The sequence below is a fragment of the Geotrypetes seraphini genome, chromosome 12 (assembly GCF_902459505.1).
Source record: "Geotrypetes seraphini chromosome 12, aGeoSer1.1, whole genome shotgun sequence".
NCBI lineage: Eukaryota > Metazoa > Chordata > Amphibia > Gymnophiona > Dermophiidae > Geotrypetes > Geotrypetes seraphini.
The window spans coordinates 77,618,303-77,641,377 of record NC_047095.1 but is presented as its reverse complement, the minus strand read 5'-3'; the positions used below and the strand labels follow the sequence as shown (position 1 = coordinate 77,641,377).

The following is a 23,075-nucleotide window of genomic DNA, read 5'->3' as shown; positions in this document are numbered from 1 at the left end:
GTCTCAGATTTTATGCTACTTATCCTAGGAATAAGCAGTGGATTTCCCCAAACCATCTCAATAATGGCCTATGGATTTCTCTTTTAGGAAATTATCCAAACCTTTTTTAAACCCTGCTAAGCGTCTCGAACGATGAGCTCTTGCATTATTAGGGGTAACACAATTTGTCCATCTCTGGGTCCCAGATCATATTAAAATCTCCCCCCATAAAAACTGGAATCAAGGTCTTATAAACTTTTTGATCAAATTGATTGGGTGCATAGACATGACCTAGGAATCTCTGCCTACTAACAGCCGGCAAAGGATCAGATGCTGGTGCCTTTATGGAACAGTATTGCCACTCTCCCACCCACCACCTTTTCAATTGATTGTGTTAAATGCAGCATCACTACATCTGCTCCCAGAATTTTTGATCTTTTTTGTATAGTGGAGTTTATACCTTTCGCATTTCACGTCACCATATGGGAAATTGAATTGTCAAGGATCCAAAAGGCAGCTGCGACCCTTCCTCTTCTGAACCCATAGTATAAAAACCATAATGGCCGTGAACATTATCAGTCTATTCCCCTGCCCCTTAACAAAAACAGGTGACAATGACCCTTTTCCTCAAACCCCCCCCACTCTCTCCTTTTCCCTTTTAATACCCAATGTAGGACCTGTCACTCTCATGCCCTCCCTCTACATCACAAGTCACTCACGTTCACCACAAACACCCCTGCAAAATATCCAGTCCGATCCCAGTACTCTGAAGCTGATTTTCTCATGTGTCTTTATTTAATTTATGCTGAAGCCCAAGTTTACATCTGGAATTATTTCATGTATAATTTCGGTGTATATCAAAGGGCAAAAACCTAGATCTGTGAGTTTCTTTCCCAAAGTAGACATCGTTATATTCAAAAGTATTGGTGATTCTACTAAGAAGCCTCCTACCTGTTTTTTCTTGGATAATAAAGGTTAGACAGCAGATATCTCACAATAGGCTTATGCAGACATGGAGGGATGAGAGGCAGTATCTGTCTGTACCCACCTCTCTTTGTCAGCGTAAGAGCAGAGCTGCTGATACACAAGACCCTTTTAAACAATGCAGCTGCTTCCCAGGCTGCACCGTCATATGCTTCGAATGGTTCACACAATGCAATGACAGAATGTGTGAGAAAAACTGGCAAGCACATTGAGAGCCCAGAAAACGAGCTCTGCTGGGAACAGAAATGATAACTAGAGGACACTCCGCTCCCCCTTCCATAGGGACTTTACTCCTACCCTCAGCATAGTATAGGATGCCAGAAAAGGAGCAGCATTGGCTCAAAGAGAACCTGCCACTCCCTCCTGCAAGTATGGGATCCTTTAGTGCATTAGGTTTATCTGATGCCTTTTTATGTTCAAATATTGGAACATTTAACAACAAAATATAAATGCAACAGAAACTAACATCGTGCAGCATTGTGGATAGATTCAAAAAGACATTTTAGAGCTACAGATGGGCGTCCTCGTGAAATGGGACAGTAACTCTCATTTCTTTCCACAATGTAAGTGCCAGCAGCCAGGAGCTGCACTAACTAAATTCCATCCCTACAGCACCACCGTCACCACCAGGAAGGGCATTCCAGGCAGCCACCACCCTTTCAGTGAAAAAGTATTTCTGATATTAATTTTAAGCTTTCATGCCCTCTTCACTGCTTTTTTCTTCATTAATCCCTCTCTCATGTTGCTCCTGCCCCTCCCTCCTACAGGATGAGGAGGAGTAACCTGAGACCCTGGGATTCTCACTGCGCCTCCTTGTGACTCTGGGCAAGTCACTTAACCCTCCATTGCCCCAGGTACAAAATAAGGACCTATATGGAATATGTAAACCACTTTCATTGTAACCACAGAAAGGCGGTCTATCAAATCTCATCTCCTGGATCTTCTTTTGGTTGCTCTCCTCTGAACACCTTTGAAATATTTTTTATGAGTGGGATTGAAGGAGCAAGTTTCGACAGTTTCCTGGAAGAAAAGTCCTTAGTCCGCTATTCGGAGAGACATGGGGGAAGCCACTACTTGCCCTGGATCGGTAGCATGGAATGTTGTTACACTTTAGGTTTTGGGCAGATACTAGGGACCTGGATTGGCCACCAGGAGAATGGGCTACAGGGCTTGATGGACCATTGGTCTGACCCATCAAAGCTATTCTTAAGTTCTTATCTGTGATCTTATTTGAGTAGAATTTATTTTTGGCATTTAAGAGTGCTGAATTATATGAAGCTGCAATGTTGCTAAAATAGCTTTAGAAGAGGCGATGGGCAAGCAACACCACTTGTGCTCAGCTTGTCTGAGCTGTCTTTTTTTTTTGGGGGGGGGAATCCATTTTTATTGAACAAGCTGTCTTTTAAGGCAGAGTAAATCAGTGGTATATCACAGGTCTCTGAAACTAGAGCTAGTGCATAGGGGGCGGATGATGGGAGCTAGGGTGTAGGTGTTCCAAAGATCAGCTCTGTCATCCAGTGGAAGGTTAGAGTGTGAGAAGACAGAATCTGGAGTAAGTTTACAGAGATCTCTGAAATGAGTGTGTGGTAACTCAGAGAATTTGGACAGTTATGGTATAATTGAAGAGGAGAAGAGAGTGGTCTGTCCATGAAAGAGAACAGGTGGAGAGAGGGTCTAATGAAGGGGTGAAGTAGCATTAGAGAGAAGGTCCATATGGGACCTGAATGAAGTCCTTGGTAAGGGAAGTTGTGAGATCATCTAAGTGTAAGTTAAAATTACCTAATATGATAGGATGCAAAGAATGAACCCAGTGAAAATGCACATTTCTGGTATCTTGTATTGCTGTATATGCTGAGCCTGACTTCATGAGGCTTCCAGTTAAGTATTTTGCTGACTTGTGTTCCCTTGTTTCCTATTTGTTGAGGGTCTGTCTGTGTGGGGTGTGGTCTTCTGCTAGTATGTCGTTTCTGTGTAGAAATCTTGCAGCAGTCCCAGGTGTTGTATTAATGTTTTAGGACCTGGTGAAATATTTAGCGTGCATGGGTTAGAAACATAGAAACATGTCGGTAGATAAAGACCAAATGGCCCATCTAGTCTGCCCATCCGCAGTAACCATTATCTCTTTCTCTCTCTGAGCGATCCCACGTGCCTATCCCAGGCCCTCTTGAATTCAGACTCAGTCTCTGTTTTCACCACCTCTTCTGGGAGACTGTTCCACGCATCTACCACCCTTTCCGTAAAAATGTATTTCCTCATCCTATGCCCGCTCATTGCAGAGTTTCCTTTCAAATGAAAGAGACTCGACTCATGCACATTTATATTAGGTAGGTATTTAAACGACTCTATCATATCTCCCTTCTCCCACCTTTCCTCCAAAGTATACAGATTGAGATCTTTAAGTCTGCACCCATACTCTTTATCACGAAGACCACACACCATTTTAGTAGCCTTCCTCTGGACCAACTCCATCCTTTTTATATCTTTTTGAAGGTGCGGCCTCCAGAATTGTACACAATATTCTAAATGAGGTGTAACCTTGGTCTTGGAATACTTTTTTCGATCCACTTTTCTTCAATTGCTGTCTCTGGCCACTCTTGGACCTTCCCTCTGCCATACTGAAATACTGCAGATTGAGAGTCTGGGAAAGAATGTGTTGGTAAATGCAGAAAAGCGCATATCCACAGCTAACAAAATGGCTTCCTTTTGCTTCAGTGTACTTCAGTGACACCAGCTTCTCTAATCTAATAGCTCTCAAATTTAAAATGAGAAACCAGTTCTGTCAGAAGGAATTCTGATTGCTTATTTCATCCAAAAAGCCCAGGTCTTTTAGTAAAACTGTAAAAGTAACACTTGTGTCTATATTTTAAGACTGTGTATGTTCGGAAGACAATTATTTTCTGCGTCGTTGCTATGTGCTATTTCTTTTTAACTTTCATTTGATATATGCATAATACTACTGCTATTAATTATTTCTATAGCACTACCAGATGCACGCAGCGCAGTACCGAGTCACAAAGAAGACAGTCCCTGTTCCAAAGAGCTTACAATCTAAACAGGATGTCATGGATACAGTTAAGGGGAACAGTTAATCAGAAGACTGGGTTGGAGGGCAGAGGAGTAGGGTTAAGGATTGAAGGCCATATCAAAAAGGTGGGTTTGCAGTCTGCTTTTAAACAAAGTAAAGGAAGGGGCTTGGCGGACAAACTCAGGTAATTTAATCCAGGCATAATAAGGTACTTTGGTTCTTTGGGGCCTATTTATTAAAAAATAAAGAAATAATAATAGAAGTACTTAAAAAAAGTGGAGAACTTGCTCTTAGTGGCCTTTTAGATTTCATTTTCCCAGAGAAATGCCGAAGCTGGGCTGACAACTTCTGTGGATATCTTCCTGTTCTCCTGCTCTTCTAAATAGGCCCCGTCTAAGTGTCATTGTTTGTTTTGACTCACTTTGTAAGAAGGATATAAAACTGCTAGAGAGGGTGCAGGGACGAGCAACGAAGCTAGTGAAAGGTATGGAGAACCTGGAGTATGAGGAATGCCTTAGGAGACTGGGGTTGTTTTCCCTTGAGAAGAGGAGACTGCGAGGGGATCTGATCAAGACTTTCAAAATACTGAAAGGATTCGACAAAATGGAGCAGGGAAAGCAGTTATTTACAAAGTCCAATGTGACATGGACAAGAGGACATAGACTGAAGCTGAGGGGGGACAGGTCCAGGACGAATATCAGGAAGTTCTGTTTCACGCAGTGAGTGGTGGACACCTGGAATGCTCTCCCAGAGGAAGTAATTGCAGAATCCACCATTCTAGGATTTAAGGGTAAACTAGATGCACATCTCCCTTGAGAAGCATACACTGATATGGGGACTAAAACTATGCCAGGGTACACCTGGTGGGGCCTCCACATGTGCGGATCATCGGACTTGATGGACCCAGGGTCTGTTCCGGAGATGGCAATTCTTATGTTCTTATATCACACCCCCTGTTGAGGAGCCCGTTTATATCAGGCTGAAATCTAACTGATCATGCCAGGTGTGTCTTGGGCTGTTTCTTATGTATGTTACCTAATTAGTTACTGTTTAACAACAACAAAAAAATCCATTTCAAAATCTCTGCTGCTCAGGGGTACTCGGTTGAAATGTGTTCAACTTAGAGGGTTGGGAAACACTGATGTAGTGGATCCTTGGCAAGTCAGTTAACTCTTTATTCCTTAAATACAAAACGCAGATTATGAGCCCTCTAGCGACAGAAAAAGTACTGCCACTACCTATTCATTACATTACATTAGTGATTTCTATTCTGCCATTACCTTGCGTTTCAAGGCGGATTACATAAGAAGTTATCTAGACATTTCCAGAGGTATTAGAGAATGGAGCGGATTGAGATGATTCATGCGGTGTTACTTTGTCTTTAAGGATTTCTTGAATAGCATGGTTTTTATTTATTTTCTGAAAGTTTTGTAGTCTGGGGTTGTGATCAGTAAATTGGAGAGTTGGTAGTCTAGTTTTTCTGCTTGGGTGGCTAGAAGGCCATTGTACAGTTTTTCAGTCATGTCCTCGCCAGGTTTCCCTGTTTTCCACAGCTTCTTTCAATTGCTTGATGCTCATTCCCGTGCCACTCTTGACAGAGAAATACCTACATATAGGACATAAACCATACCCCATTCCCTCAAGACATAAACTTTCTTTTCAGATTCGTAGATGGGAAACGCCAATCCACACGCAGTAGGATTAAAGCAGTGGCGTAGTCAGAAGGCAGTTTTTGGATGAGCCAACGGGTAGGTTGGGTGTGTGTACATTTCTTCCCCTCTCCACTGTCCCCTGCTCACCCCAAATACCTTCCTGGTGGAGATCACTAAGCCCCAGCAGTTTTAGAAAACTGGCAGTGCCGTGACACAGATGTTGGCCCTGTGGGATACTCATTCCTCTTAAGAAAAGCCTATAGTGTGTGCATAGATGTCATAGGGCAATTTTCTGAAGGGGTGTGAAGATGTTCTGTTTTTAAGACTTGTTGAAGCAACAGTTTGCTAGGCTACTTTTTTTTTTTAATGTAAGAGTTTTACGCTTAGCTCTTTCTTTTATCACATTACTAGTATTCTTACCATTGATTCTACATTTCATTTTATCCTTTGAGCTTATAGCTGGTTTGTATTTGGCTCTACGATTACGTTATTTTAGTGGGGCTGACTGGAATTCCTTTTGGAAATATTTGGGAAGAGAAGAGGATCTCAGACCTTTTTATAGGCTTTTTTTCCCTAGTAATTTATGGCTGCCTTGCTTGTATTCTGTATTGCTCTTGTTCCAATCTCCTCATCCTCTTTCAATCTGATGAACAGACTAATGTTTCAAGTTATATTTAAAATTTGATATACCGCTTAAAAAAATTGTCTAAGTGGTGTACAATGTTATAACAAATAAAATCAAGGGGGCACACAATTAGACAATAACAGACGTAAGGGACGTAATGAAACAAGGGTGATAGGGGGAGAAGTACAATTTGCGATAGGAGAGAGAGACAGTAAAGGTCAATACAGAAGGAGGGGGATCTACTCTTCCTTCTTCCTAAAGTCTGGAGAAGTCTTTAGGTTAGCTTTAAATTTGTCCATAGATGTGAGGGTAAGGAATCCCACAATGTAGGGACTGTAACGGAGAAAATCTTCTTTCTGGTAGTATCGTAAAATAGGTGTCGTAGGGAAGGAATAAATGAAACTTAATGTCCTGTATTAATTGTATTTTATTGGGTGTACACTGCCTAGAAGTCTGATTTGGTGGTATAACACATTTTTAATAAACTTGGATAATTACAGTAGATAGTGTTGGTTACCGGATCAAAGTCTGTCTATAAATCCAGGAGTGTGTGTTAGTTTGGCCTTGAAGATGAGCAGTAGGATTTTCTATGTAATTCTGTGTGTGATTGGGAGCCGGTGGGATTTTATTAGGAGTGGGGTAATGTGGTCAAATTTTTTTGTATTATGGATTCATTTAATTTGTAACTTTCATATTTCTTTTTGAGTTATTCCTTGAAATAGGGAGTTGCAATAATCAATTTGTCTCTTTCTTTTTTTTTCAGATGGGGCAAGCTCTAAGGCACCAAATGGTTTTTGGATCTGTTGTTCAATCTTGCTTAAGGGTATCAAAGTCTTAAATCTGGACCTGGCTGACAGGTAAATTATCTGGATATTTTTCACCTGAATAGCAGGCTACAGTTTTCTGGATAAATTTGTGCTACTTCACCTGAACTCCCATCCCCTTTCTGTCTGAGTAACTTTATCCATAAAGCATTTCTGGGGGATGGGGAGATATTTAAAGAGGAAGATTTATTGGGGTAAAAGTCAATTATATCCCCATAATCCAGATCAGATGCGACTCAGCCAGGCTGCAGTCAGATAAATACTTTCTGAGACATTGCTCCTGATTTTCTCCTATGGCATTCATTCTCTGGTCTAGGTATAATAATATTATATCATCTTGATTATATATATTATATAGTTTTCTGATAATCTTGCTTACTCTCAACATAAAAGTTTTCATTTTCACTGCAAATGTTTCCCTCAGACAGCTGCCAGGGATATAAACTCATAGAAAAATATTAGGTTTTTTGAAAACCACACATTGAATATCAGTCTCTTCTTGCTTCCTCCGTATTTGCTGGCTGAAGAGACGGGGATCTTTGACAGGGTTAAAGATTTTCAAAGCAGGCAGCTGAGGCACTTGGTGACAAGAGGCAGAGCTGGGAGTGACTCAGGGAGAATACATGTCGCTGGTTGTGACTGGAGATGATTTACTAACTCTGCCTTATGCCCCATCAACCAACAGCATTCACATCTGTGGCACAGAGAGAAGGAAGACAGGACACCCAGGTATCCTCTGATTCTTCTTCCCATATACTCACTAATACCAACTTCCAGTAATCCTCTGATTCCCTAACCCAGATACACTCTTTAATGCCCATCTCTAGGAAATCTCTAAATCATTTTCCCAAATAATCTCCTGCACCAATCCTCAGGAAGTCCTTGGTTCCCTTTCCCAGAAACACTCTCTAACGCCTTCCTTAAGAACACCCATTTCAGAAAACTAATACCTTTTATTAGGAACTCACTAATGCCCATCCCATGAACTCTCAGATTCCCTTTCACAGGAACTCTCTAATGCCCATCCCCATGAAGCCTCGGATTCCCTTTCACAGGAACTCTCTAATGCCCATCCCCATGAAGCCTCGGATTCCCTTTTACAGGAACTCTCTAATGCCCATCCCCACTAACCCTTGGATTCCCTTTCACAGGAACTCTCTAATGCCCACGAACCCTCGGATTCCCTTTCACAGGGACTCTCTAATGAATATCCCCACTAACCTTCGGATTCCCTTTCACAGGAACTCTCTAATGCCCACGAACCCTCGGATTCCCTTTCACAGGGACTCTCTAATGAATATCCCCACTAACCTTCGGATTCCCTTTCACAGGAACTCTCTAATGTCCATCCCCATGAACTCTCAGATTCCCTTTCACAGGGACTCTCTAATGCCCATCCCCACGAACCCTCGGATTCCCTTTCACAGGTACTCTCTAATGCCCACGAACCCTCGGATTCCCTTTCACAGGGACTCTCTAATGAATATCCCCACTAACCTTCGGATTCCCTTTCACAGGAACTCTCTAATGTCCATCCCCATGAACTCTCAGATTCCCTTTCACAGGGACTCTCTAATGCCCATCCCCACGAACCCTCGGATTCCCTTTCACAGGGACTCTCTAATGCCCATGCCCACGAAGCCTCGGATTCCCTTTCACAGGGACTCTCTAATGCCCATCCCCACGAAGCCTCGGATTCCCTTTCACAGGAACTCTCTAACGCCCATCCCCACGAACCCTCGGATTCCCTTTCACAGGGACTCTCTAATGCCCATCCCCACGAACCCTCGGATTCCCTTTCACAGGGACTCTCTAATGCCCATCCCCACGAAGCCTCGGATTCCCTTTCACAGGAACTCTCTAATGCCCATCCCCACGAACTCTCAGATTCCCTTTCACAGGGACTCTCTAATGCCCATCCCCACGAAGCCTCGGATTCCCTTTCACAGGAACTCTCTAATGCCCATCCCCACGAACCCTCAGATTCCCTTTCACAGGGACTCTCTAATGCCCATCCCCACGAAGCCTCGGATTCCCTTTCACAGGGACTCTCTAATGTCCATCCCCACGAACTCTCAGATTCCCTTTCACAGGGACTCTCTAATGCCCATCCCCACGAAGCCTCGGATTCCCTTTCACAGGAACTCTCTAATGCCCATCCCCACGAAGCCTCGGATTCCCTTTCACAGGAACTCTCTAATGCCCATCCCCACGAACCCTCGGATTCCCTTTCACAGGGACTCTCTAATGCCCATCCCCACGAAGCCTCGGATTCCCTTTCACAGGGACTCTCTAATGCCCATCCCCACGAACCCTCGGATTCCCTTTCACAGGAACTCTCTAATGCCCATCCCCACGAAGCCTCGGATTCCCTTTCACAGGAACTCTCTAATGCCCATCCCCACGAACCCTCGGATTCCCTTTCACAGGGACTCTCTAATGTCCATCCCCACGAACTCTCAGATTCCCTTTCACAGGGACTCTCTAATGCCCATCCCCACGAACCCTCGGATTCCCTTTCACAGGAACTCTCTAATGCCCATCCCCACGAAGCCTCGGATTCCCTTTCACAGGGACTCTCTAATGTCCATCCCCACGAACTCTCAGATTCCCTTTCACAGGGACTCTCTAATGCCCATCCCCATGAAGCCTCGGATTCCCTTTCACAGGGACTCTCTAATGCCCATCCCCACGAAGCCTCGGATTCCCTTTCACAGGAACTCTCTAATGCCCATCCCCACGAACCCTCGGATTCCCTTTCACAGGAACTCTCTAATGCCCATCCCCACGAAGCCTCGGATTCCCTTTCACAGGAACTCTCTAATGCCCATCCCCACGAACCCTCGGATTCCCTTTCACAGGGACTCTCTAATGCCCATCCCCACGAAGCCTCGGATTCCCTTTCACAGGGACTCTCTAATGTCCATCCCCACGAACTCTCAGATTCCCTTTCACAGGGACTCTCTAATGAATATCCCCACTAACCTTCGGATTCCCTTTCACAGGAACTCTCTAATGTCCATCCCCATGAACTCTCAGATTCCCTTTCACAGGAACTCTCTAATGCCCATACCCACGAACTTTCGGAATCCCTTTCACAGGAACTCTCTATTGCCCATCCCCATGAAGCCTCGGATTCCTTTTCACAGGAACTCTCTAATGCCCATACCCACGAACTTTCGGAATCCCTTTCACAGGAACTCTCTATTGCCCATCCCCATGAAGCCTCGGATTCCTTTTCACAGGTACTCTCTAATGCCCACGAACCCTCGGATTCCCTTTCACAGGGACTCTCTAATGAATATCCCCACTAACCTTCGGATTCCCTTTCACAGGAACTCTCTAATGTCCATCCCCATGAACTCTCAGATTCCCTTTCACAGGAACTCTCTAATGCCCATCCCCACGAACTTTCGGAATCCCTTTCACAGGAACTCTCTATTGCCCATCCCCATGAAGCCTCGGATTCCCTTTCACAGGTACTCTCTAATGCCCACGAACCCTCGGATTCCCTTTCACAGGGACTCTCTAATGAATATCCCCACTAACCTTCGGATTCCCTTTCACAGGAACTCTCTAATGTCCATCCCCATGAACTCTCAGATTCCCTTTCACAGGGACTCTCTAATGCCCATCCCCACGAACCCTCGGATTCCCTTTCACAGGGACTCTCTAATGCCCATCCCCACGAAGCCTCGGATTCCCTTTCACAGGGACTCTCTAATGCCCATCCCCACGAAGCCTCGGATTCCCTTTCACAGGAACTCTCTAACGCCCATCCCCACGAACCCTCGGATTCCCTTTCACAGGGACTCTCTAATGCCCATCCCCACGAACCCTCGGATTCCCTTTCACAGGGACTCTCTAATGCCCATCCCCACGAAGCCTCGGATTCCCTTTCACAGGAACTCTCTAATGCCCATCCCCACGAACTCTCAGATTCCCTTTCACAGGGACTCTCTAATGCCCATCCCCACGAAGCCTCGGATTCCCTTTCACAGGAACTCTCTAATGCCCATCCCCACGAACCCTCAGATTCCCTTTCACAGGGACTCTCTAATGCCCATCCCCACGAAGCCTCGGATTCCCTTTCACAGGGACTCTCTAATGTCCATCCCCACGAACTCTCAGATTCCCTTTCACAGGGACTCTCTAATGCCCATCCCCACGAAGCCTCGGATTCCCTTTCACAGGAACTCTCTAATGCCCATCCCCACGAAGCCTCGGATTCCCTTTCACAGGAACTCTCTAATGCCCATCCCCACGAACCCTCGGATTCCCTTTCACAGGGACTCTCTAATGCCCATCCCCACGAACCCTCGGATTCCCTTTCACAGGGACTCTCTAATGCCCATCCCCACGAACCCTCGGATTCCCTTTCACAGGAACTCTCTAATGCCCATCCCCACGAAGCCTCGGATTCCCTTTCACAGGAACTCTCTAATGCCCATCCCCACGAACCCTCGGATTCCCTTTCACAGGGACTCTCTAATGTCCATCCCCACGAACTCTCAGATTCCCTTTCACAGGGACTCTCTAATGCCCATCCCCACGAACCCTCGGATTCCCTTTCACAGGAACTCTCTAATGCCCATCCCCACGAAGCCTCGGATTCCCTTTCACAGGGACTCTCTAATGTCCATCCCCACGAACTCTCAGATTCCCTTTCACAGGGACTCTCTAATGCCCATCCCTATGAAGCCTCGGATTCCCTTTCACAGGGACTCTCTAATGCCCATCCCCACGAAGCCTCGGATTCCCTTTCACAGGAACTCTCTAATGCCCATCCCCACGAACCCTCGGATTCCCTTTCACAGGAACTCTCTAATGCCCATCCCCACGAAGCCTCGGATTCCCTTTCACAGGAACTCTCTAATGCCCATCCCCACGAACCCTCGGATTCCCTTTCACAGGGACTCTCTAATGCCCATCCCCACGAAGCCTCGGATTCCCTTTCACAGGAACTCTCTAATGCCCATCCCCACGAACCCTCGGATTCCCTTTCACAGGGACTCTCTAATGCCCATCCCCACGAAGCCTCGGATTCCCTTTCACAGGGACTCTCTAATGTCCATCCCCACGAACTCTCAGATTCCCTTTCACAGGGACTCTCTAATGCCCATCCCCACGAAGCCTCGGATTCCCTTTCACAGGAACTCTCTAATGCCCATCCCCACGAACCCTCGGATTCCCTTTCACAGGGACTCTCTAATGCCCATCCCCACGAAGCCTCGGATTCCCTTTCACAGGAACTCTCTAATGCCCATCCCCACGAACCCTCGGATTCCCTTTCACAGGAACTCTCTAATGCCCATCCCCACGAAGCCTCGGATTCCCTTTCACAGGAACTCTCTAATGCCCATCCCCACGAAGCCTTGGATTCCCTTTCACAGGGACTCTCTAATGCCCATCCCCACGAAGCCTCGGATTCCCTTTCACAGGAACTCTCTAATGCCCATCCCCACGAACCCTCGGATTCCCTTTCACAGGGACTCTCTAATGCCCATCCCCACGAAGCCTCGGATTCCCTTTCACAGGAACTCTCTAATGCCCATCCCCACGAACCCTCGGATTCCCTTTCACAGGGACTCTCTAATGCCCATCCCCACGAAGCCTCGGATTCCCTTTCACAGGGACTCTCTAATGTCCATCCCCACGAACTCTCAGATTCCCTTTCACAGGGACTCTCTAATGCCCATCCCCACGAACCCTCGGATTCCCTTTCACAGGAACTCTCTAATGCCCATCCCCACGAAGCCTCGGATTCCCTTTCACAAGGACTCTCTAATGTCCATCCCCACGAACTCTCAGATTCCCTTTCACAGGGACTCTCTAATGCCCATCCCCACGAAGCCTCGGATTCCCTTTCACAGGGACTCTCTAATGTCCATCCCCACGAACTCTCAGATTCCCTTTCACAGGGACTCTCTAATGCCCATCCTCAGAAACCCTCAGATTCCCTTTCATAGGGACTCTCTAATACCCATCCCTCAAACCCTCGGATTCCCTTTCACAGGGACTCTCTAATGCCCATCCTCAGAAACCCTCAGATTCCCTTTCACAGGAACTCTCTAATGCCCATCCTCAGAAACCCTCAGATTCCCTTTCACAGGAACTCTCTAATACCATCCCTCAAACCCTCGGATTCCCTTTCACAGGAACTCTCTAATGCCCATCCTCAGAAACCCTCAGATTCCCTTTTACAGGAACTCTCTAACACCAATCCCCACGAACCTTTGGATTCCCTTTCACAGGAACTCTCTAATGTCCATCCCCATGAACTCTCAGATTCCCTTTCACAGGGACTCTCTAATGCCCATCCTCAGAAACCCTCAGATTCCCTTTCACAGGAACTCTCTAATGCCCATCCTCAGAAACCCTCAGATTCCCTTTCACAGGAACTCTCTAACGCCCATCCTCAGAAACCCTCTGATTCCCTTTCACAGGAACTCTCTAATGCCCATCCTCAGAAACCCTCAGATTCCCTTTCATAGGGACTCTCTAATACCCATCCCTCAAACCCTCGGATTCCCTTTCACAGGGACTCTCTAACACCAATCCCCACGAACCCTCGGATTCCCTTTCATAGGGACTCTCTAATACCCATCCCTCAAACCCTCGGATTCCCTTTCACAGGGACTCTCTAACACCAATCCCCACGAACCCTCGGATTCCCTTTCATAGGGACTCTCTAATACCCATCCCTCAAACCCTCGGATTCCCTTTCACAGGGACTCTCTAACACCAATCCCCACGAACCCTCGGATTCCCTTTCATAGGGACTCTCTAATACCCATCCCTCAAACCCTCGGATTCCCTTTCACAGGGACTCTCTAACACCAATTCCCACGAACCCTCGGATTCCCTTTCATAGGGACTCTCTAATACCCATCCCTCAAACCCTCGGATTCCCTTTCACAGGGACTCTCTAACACCAATCCCCACGAACCCTCGGATTCCCTTTTATAGGGACTCTCTAATACCCATCCCTCAAACCCTCGGATTCCCTTTCACAGGGACTCTCTAACACCAATCCCCACGAACCCTCGGATTCCCTTTCATAGGGACTCTCTAATACCCATCCTCAGAAACCCTCGGATTCCCTTTCACAGGAACTCTCTAATGAATATCCCCACTAACCCTCGGATTCCCTTTTACAGGAACTCTCTATTGCCCATCCCCACAAACCCTCAGATTCCCTTTCATAGGTACTCTCTAATGCCCATCCTCACGAACCCTCGGATTCCCTTTCACAGGTACTCTCTAATGCCCATCCTCACGAACCCTCGGATTCCCTTTCACAGGTACTCTCTAATGCCCATCCTCACGAATCCTTGGATTCACTTTCACAGGTACTCTCTAATGCCCATCCTCACGAACCCTCAGATTCCCTTTCATAGGGACTCTCTAATGCCCATCTTCACGAACCCTCGAATTCCTTTTCATAGTAACTCTCTATTGCTCATCCCCGTGAACGCTCGGATTCCCTTTCACAGGGACTCTCTAATGCCCATCCCCATGAACCCTCTAATTCTCTTTCACAAGTACTCTATCCTCAAGAGCCTTCTGATTCCTTTTCACAGGTACTCTCTAATTACCATCCCCCATGAACCCTCAGATTCCCTTTCACAGGAACTCTCTAATGCCCATTCCCATGAAGCCTCGGATTCCCTTTCCCAGGTACTCTCTAATGCTCATCCCCATGAACCCTCAGATTCCCTTTCACAGGAACTCTCTAATGCCCATCCCCATGAACCCTCGGATTCCCTTTTGTAGGAACACTCTAATGCCCATCCCCATGAAGCCTCGGATTCCCTTTCATAGTAACTCTCTAATGATCATCCCCATGAACCCTCTGATTCTCATGAGCCTTCTGTTTCCCTTCAAAGGTACTTTTAGTGCCCATCCCCAGGACCCTCAGATTTCCTTTTATAGTCATTCTCTGAAGCCCATCCGCAGAAATTCTCTAATTCCTTTTCCCAGGTACTCTCTAATGCTCATCCCCATGAACCCTCAGATTCCCTTTCACTGGGACTCTCTAATGCCCATCTTCACTAATCCTCAGATTCCTTTTCATAGTAACTCTTTAATGCTCATCCCCGTGAACCCTCGGATTCCCTTTCACAGGGTCTCTCTAATGCCCATCCTCATGAACCCTCTGATTCTCTTTCACAAGTACTCCATCCTCAAGAGCCTTCTGATTCCCTTTCACAGGTACTCTCTAATGTCCATCCCCCATGATCCCTCAGATTCCCTTTCACAGGAACTCTCTAATGCCCATTCCCATGACGTCTCGGATTCCCTTTCATAGGAACTCTCTAATGCCCATCCCAATGAAGCCTCGGATTCCCTTTCACAGGAATTCTCTAATGCCCATCCCCATGAACCCTCGGATTCCCTTTCGTAGGAACTCTCTAATGCCCATCACCATGAAGCCTCGGATTCCCTTTCATAGTAACTCTCTAATGATCATCCCCATGAACCCTCTGATTCTCATGAGCCTTCTGTTTCCCTTAAAGTTACTCTCTAATGCCCATCCCCAGGACCCTCGGATTCCCTTCACAGTCATTCTCTGAAGCCGGTCCATAGAAATTCTCTAATTCACTTTCCCAGGTACTCTCTAATGCTCATCTCCATGAACCCTCTGATTGTCTTTCACAGGTACTCCATCCTCAAGAGCCTTCTGATTCCCTTTCCCAAGTACTCTCTAATGTCCATTCTCAAGAGCCTTCTGTTTCCCTTCAAAGGTACTCTCTAATGCCCATCCCCATCCTCATGAACCCTCTGATTCTCTTGCACAGGTACTAGTTGATATCCATCCTCAGAAACCTCTGATTCCCTTTCCCAGGTAATCTGTAATGCCCATCCCCATGAACCCTCTGATTCTCTTTCATAGGTCCATCCTGAAGATTCCCTTTTTTTCTTTTTCCTGGACAGTCTTTGATGACTATTTCTAGGAACCTGCTGATTACTGTTTCAGTGTACCTTCTATGGTCCCAACCACTCTGAACTGCATTCCTATTTGTCCTTCTGTGCCTCTTCCTAGATTTCTGTCCCAGACACATTTTGGTGTCTATTCTGAAGCATCCTTTGACACCTATTCTTAGGTAACCCTGATTTGCTATGCCTCAGCATAGCACAGCACAGAAAATCAATCAATGTACTATTTGAGTCTCACTTTTAACCTTTTGGAAATTTCAGGTCAGAAATAGATGTGTCCTGAAGATCAAGTGCCGGGTTTGTATCCTGAACCTTCAAGAAACTGCTAGAGACATCAGTCTAGAGAGCTGCGGATGCTGAAGGCAAAACTTCTACTTTGTTAAACAGAAGACCTTTGGCTATTTTGTTATGGATACTCCTGTTGCATTTTTGGATAGCAAATTTTCCCATATCTGAGATAACTTAATCACAGGTTTGTACTAGAAATGGAACAAAACGTCAACACAAAATATCCAAAAGTTGAAACCACAGGGGCCTGTGCTGTTCTTTAATGTGATTTGTACAAATATTAGTCTCAGTAAGTGAAACTCGCAATGCCAGAGCTGGAGGAATTGACGCCTCCCCAGGCCTCTGTGAATCCAGTCCATATCCAGAGGAATATTTTGGAGGAGCACATAGAGCTGCGGTGGTCCGAAGACTTCAGAAGGTCTGTAGTGTGCTACAGTCTGGCAGTAGTTCTGATCCTTATGTGTGGAGTAGGAGGGATCCTTCTCCTCTACAGCACCAGCAGTCGCTCTGGAGAGTGGCGCTTGGCCATCGGTACCATCCTCTGCATCTTAGCTCTCCTCATTCTCATGAAGCAACTGCTCAGCTCAGCCGTTCAGGACATGAACTGTATCCGTAACCAGGAACAGATTGACCTGCTTAAGAGTGGAGGCTTCTCGGATGCTGTGGTACTGTACATAAGTGCAATCATTATTTTCACCTGTGGCATTGTTTTGATTGTCATGTCCATTTCTATACCACAGGTCAACTCTTTGAGGCCTCTAAATACAATGTACAGTGTTGGGGTGACTCTAGCAGCGATTGGAACGTTCATATTCCTCGGTGTCTTGCTTTATACAATCACTAGATGGTGCATTCAATTTCCCAGGATCTTCAACAGAAGCAACGTTGGAGTGTTCACCATCTCAGGAAGACTTTCTGAAAATCAAAGACGAGAAACCACTTCCAGCATGGCTAACTTGATTTAGTCCTCAGCAAGAAGCTAAATTTGTTCTTAAATTGACATCTCAACTTACCGTAATGTATCCCTGGAAAAGAGAGAGACTCTGAACCACTTGGCATAAATTTGGAGACATTGATTGTCATGGTCATTTGAGCTTCAGGTTCACAAGGGTTGATTGAAGTGTAAAGCCTCCATGTGCTTTATTTTACCATGGGAAGGTCAGCTTGCCTTGATTTGGTCTGTTGTTGAAGGAATGTTTTAGTATTAGCTAACTTGTTGAAAGATCATTATACAGACCTCAGAGTGAAGCAATAAATACCATGTCTAAATCACTAACATTAATCTAGGAAGAAGTGAATGAGTCTATATGGTTGAGTAAGAATATATCAAAGACGCCAGACTAACTCAGAATGCACAATGTAAGGAGTCACCAGTTCAGAATACAAGGACTGGGGTGAACAGATTACCTAAGAAGGCATTAACCCAAGTGCTGGGATGGGGAAGGGAGAGATATACTGATGATATTTTGAGGGGGCTCTAGAGTTTTGCAACTAATACATTTTGGAAATTTTATTGTTAAAGATGGAGAATACTTCAACAGGGTACTTGCTGCTCTCAGATATGCGACTGGAAGTGCAGGTGCATTCAGAATCAGACCAAAACCAATAAAGACCAGTATCTTCTGTTTGACAGTGGCCAGTCTGAATCGCAAATACTGGGAAGCTATCTAAAAGTAGATCTACTGTATTTCCTGTAGCTCATTCTCAGGGAAGAGCAATAGCTCTTCAAAGTCTACCTGGTAATAATTGTTATGGATTTTTCCTCCAAGAAGTTCTTCAATCCTCTTTTGAATTTTGCTCTATTGGTCATCTTAACCCAATGCTCTAGCAACATGTTCAAACTTGTGTGAAAAGGCTGATTACTTCCTTAGAAATCTGACCAAATAAACTAGAATTGTTTCTAAGGTGTTTAACTATGTATCTTTCAAATCCAGTTTCTAATTTGACTGAATGTTCGTAATGTTTAGAAAACACTTTTTTTTGTCTTTTCATGAGACCTCAGAACCACCACTCCTCTGTCCCATCAAGGTGTATATACAGGGAGTACAAGCAGTGAAATCCTCACCGGTCTCTTCAAAGTTTAAATACCAAGCATTTCTTAGTAATGGTGATTATCTTGTTTTTCATACGGACTGAACAGTAAGACCCGACATGTTTCACTGCACGGCTGCAGTAGTGGGTAGACCCCTGACGAAACTTCAGTGAAACATGTCGGGTCTTACCGTTCATTCCGTATGAAAAACAAGATAATCACCATTACTAAGTTAAGTAATAACACACTAAGAAATGCATGGTATTTAAACTTTGAAGAGACCGGTGAGGATTTCACTGCTTGTACTCCCTGTATATACACCTTGGTGGGACGGAGGAGTGGTGGTTCTGAGGTCTCATGAAAAGACAAAAAAAAGTGTTTTCTAAACATTATGAACATTCAGTCAAATTAGAAACTGGATTTGAAAAATACATAGTTAAACACCTTAGAAACAATTCTAGCAACATGTTCTGCATCTTAATTATGTGTTTGTGATATTTTTTAAAAATGGGGAAAAAACTATCTATGTGATGCAATTACAATTTAATTATTACAATTAAATGTATGAGGTGTTATCATATTTGATGTCTAGTGGATACCCACAGCTCCGTTCAGGCTTAATCACAATATGCAATTTAAAAAAAAACAGAGGAAAAAGCCTCAGACTGAGTCCCTCCCACCATCACAAAAGGTGGTTAAAGATGGTTAGGCACTAACCTCACTGGCAAAAAACCTCTGTTGCATTGCAAATAGATAAAAGCCCTGTATTATGTGCACAACGGTGGCCAGCGTTTCACAAGTCTGCTGCCTCAGGGTGTAACATATCTGATCGAACTTTAAATGGGACGCCCAAACGCATCTCCGTTCCATCAGATATGTTACATCCTGAGGCAGCAGACTTGTGAAACGCTGGCCACCGTTGTGCACATAATACAGGGCTTTTATCTATTTGCAATGCAACAGAGGTTTTTTGCCAGTGAAGTTATTGCTTAACCACCTTTAACCACCTTTTGTGGTGGTGGGAGGGACTCAGTCTGAGGCTTTTTCCTCTGTTTTTTAAATTGCATATTGTGATTAAGCCTGAACGGAGCTGTGGGTATCCACTAGACATCACATATATTTTTTGTGAAAGTGTTTATCAGATCCATTGGGTTTTCACAATACCCGAGTTTTTTGGCTATATATTGAGATGTTATCATAGGCAGATGTTTCAATAAGTTTCCTCTTCAATTCACACCAACACAGAGATTAAACATTTAAATATTTGTATTTATTTGTTGCATAAAAAACAATAACAATTGAGAATAAAAGAAAAACTAAATAGGTATGTCCAACTGTTGTTATCAGAGTTTGTTCAAACAAGGTAAATTAAATTTAAATGAATTGCAAAACTAATTTACCATTCATGTGTGATCAGATTTACACTGATTACACCATTTTAGTTAGTGATAATATTCAAATCTCAAACAAATCTCACTTTGAACTGTTTAAACTTTGATTGCCCCCTCCCCCTTTGCTTTTACCTTCACTGTTTACTTTTCTTTTAAATATTGTAGTTCTTCCCACTTTCCTCCTGTTTTATTGTGTGTTATGTTTGTACAATTTGTCTTATAAATGGTTTGTTTGTATTATTTTAATTTGACTCTGGATTGTTTCCCTTATTTTAATGTAAAACGCTTAGAAGTCATGATTGGCGTTTTATCAAGATTTTAATAAACTTTGAAACTTGGACACAAACATGTCATGCCTTTCAACTGAATACCAACTTTGTTCCAGGATATCCCAACCACAGGTATGTATTTGTCTAGGTGACTCTTTTAAAACCAGAGTGCTTCTCAGTCCCAAAGTTCAGTAAAATACAAAAAAGTATATATGTGTGCATACAAAAATAAGGTATTCAAAAAAACACCTGTTTCACTGGTATGGCCGTTTTCTTACACTGGGTACCGCTGAGTCATTGTCCTATCTCATGTCTGGAACCAGATCTTTAAACAAATGAAAAGAAGCAAAACCCTAAGCTCCCTAGATGAATGTAGGTTAAAGTCAGTGTCTTCTTAGGCTAAGGCCATGCATTTCTAACTACATGAGCAAATATTTTTTTTAAACCCCCCCAGATAATTCTTTTATCCCTAAACTAACCCTCCCAGGCCCCCCCACAAAAAACTTCTGACATGAAATTAGCTCACAGAGTTTCAACACACACATCCACACAATACCTGAGCTACCTTAGCATTATCTGAATTTCCAAGTATCTTTAATTCAGAAATAAAGCATGATACGGTGACTGTTACCCGTAGGAAGGGGGGGTGTGTGAAAAAAAGATTGGTAGCCGCAGGTACGGGGACAAGACGATTCACCGCCCATGGAGTGGTGAATAGCCTTGTCCTCGCAGTAAAGTATCTGCCGCGCTTTGCCTCCTTTTCTACCACTCCCAGGCAGCAGCTTTCCTCGTGATCATGCGGTCCAGCAGCCCCCTTCCTCCTCATGATCGCCGTGGTCCAGGCATCTCTTCCCCTCATCAGGCCATCTCTCTCCCTTCTGTCACCTCTGCGGGCACTTTTCAGAATCAAGGTTTTCTCTCTCTGAGCGGCCCGGACACCATAGCCTTCTCACAGGTTGTGTGCCACTGCCTCAAAACTTCTCCTCTGATGCAACTTCCTTTTTCTGCCTGGGTGGCTTGCATCAGAAGAAAAGTTTTGGGTTAGTCACGTACGACCTGGGAGAAGGCTATGGCATCTGCGCCACTCGGAGAGAGAAAACCTCAATTCTGAAAAGCACCAACAAAAGTGACAGGAAGGCTGGGAGATGTCCCAACAACAAGTAGAGGTTGACTGGTGCCAAAGGGGAGTGGAGAGAGGAACAGACACTGAAGGGAAGTGGAGAGGAGGGAGCAGATGCCACATGGAAGTGGGGAGGAGAGAGAGAAGGGAACAGACACTGGAAGGAAGTGGAGAGGCAAGAGAGGGGAGAAGACGCTGAAGAGAAGTGGAGAGAGAGGGGGAATCAGATGCTGGATGGAAGTGAAGAAGGGAGAGAGGGGAACAGATGCTGAAGGGAAGTGGAAAGAGAGGGGAGAAAGAAACAGACATCAAAGGGAAATGAGGAGGAGAGAGGGGGAGAAGATGCTGCATGGAAGTTGGGATGGAGAGAGAGGGGAGCAGTCACTTGAAGGAAGTGGGGAGGAGAGAGAGGGGAGCAGATGCAGAAGGGAAGTGGAGAGAGAGGGAGGAGCAGATGCTGGATGGAAGTGGGGAGGGGAACAGATGCTGGATGGAAATGGGGAGGGGAGAGAGTGGAATATACGCTGAAGGAAAGTGGGGAGGAGAGAGAGAGGGGAGCACATACTGGATGGAAGGAGGGGGATAAAGAAAAAAGGGCACATGCTGGATTGGGGGAAGAGGCTAGAATTAGTGACATACTGGAAGGGGTGAGGGAAAGAGGTGGTAAGCTGTAGGTAGACACAATGAAAGGGAAATTGAGGACTGGAAGGTGAGACAGTAGACAATAGGTAGAAAACAAACTGAGAAGAAAAAGCAGAAAAGGAGAGGGGAGAGAGAAACCAGAACATTGGGGAAGGGGGTGGAGACAGATACCAGGTGCTGGGAATTATTAAAAAAGGGATGGTTGGGGCGTGGCTTCGACATGCTGAGAGATGGCTGTGTAGGAGATCGGCTCTGTGAAAGCAGGCAGTTTACTGAACTTTTAAGGGGAAAATAATAAAGAGAATTTAAAAAAAAGGAAGCATTAAGATTGTTAAAATGGCATCGGGGTCGGGTAAAGGAAATAAAAGTGTGATGGCAAGCGGATCAAGCGGAGGAAAAAGGTCAAAACTGGAAGAGACTTCCCCTCAATCAGTTCCTTTGCCTGTGGAGAAGGTTGATAATAGAGATCTTTTGCGGGAAATTCAAAAGGTACAAGAAATTGTGTTAGAGAACTCAAGATATATAAAAGAAGTTAAAGATGAGATAGCAGGGTTAAAAAGCAGAATGGATATTGTAGATTTAAAAATGAATACTCTGGAGAAAAAGGTGGAAATAACTGAATTGGAATCAGGGCAGTTTAAAAAGGCTCAGAAAGAAATTGAAATATTAAAGAGAGATTTGGAGGATTTGTCGACCCGCGAAAGGAGATGCAATTTAAGGGTTCTTGGTCTACCTGAAGAGATAGAAAAAAATGATTCAGTTACATTCATGACTAACTTTTTAATGAAGATTCTACCTATAAAAAATAAATTTCAGTTAGAAGTGGAACGTGCACATAGGATCCCAACAAAAAGGCTAACTGCACAAAAAGGACCCAGGCCAATGATTATAAAGTTGCTCAGATATCAGCAAGTAGCTGAGATATCAATAGTGCCTGATTTTGCAAGAGTGACAGCTCAAAAAAGAAAGCTGTTACTGGAAATGCGTCCGCAGTTAAAAGCTTTGGGTGCGAGATATGGGTTAATATACCCAGCAGTCATGAAAGTTACGTATGAAAATAAAAGAGGCCAGTAAATTAAAGAGGCCAGTAAATTAAAAGAATTTATAGAAAAATGTGAAGTGCCAAAGAACACATAAAAGGAAATGTAAAGAAGAGGATATATGTTATCTGTTGAACATATTTTCTTTTAAGAATACTGATATTTTATTTTTTTAATGATGCTGAAGAGAGAAGAAAAGATTTGTTATAATATTCAGAAATTCAGTTAATAGTTCAAATGACTTTAAAAAAAAAACAAAAAAAA

General features: G+C 44.5%; 1 protein-coding gene across 4 annotated transcripts in view; it reads left to right on the top strand.

Annotated features, from left to right (window-relative positions):
• The window catches only part of TMEM125 (transmembrane protein 125), a 73,059-nt gene extending 54,783 nt beyond the window's left edge, over window positions 1–18,276 (top strand). For 2 of the 4 annotated variants that reach the window (XM_033916489.1, XM_033916488.1), the window contains exons 2-3: window positions 7,029–7,122; window positions 16,291–18,276. In XM_033916489.1, coding sequence (XP_033772380.1) covers window positions 16,623–17,282 — 660 coding nt within the window. In that variant the 5' untranslated portion in view covers window positions 7,029–7,122; window positions 16,291–16,622 and the 3' untranslated portion in view covers window positions 17,283–18,276. Of the gene's footprint in view, window positions 1–5,639; window positions 5,737–7,028; window positions 7,123–7,616; window positions 7,819–16,290 lie in introns of those variants that run through there. The other 2 variants (XM_033916490.1, XM_033916491.1) reach the window with 2 other exon arrangements.
• The last annotated feature ends 4,799 nt before the right edge of the window (window positions 18,277–23,075 follow it).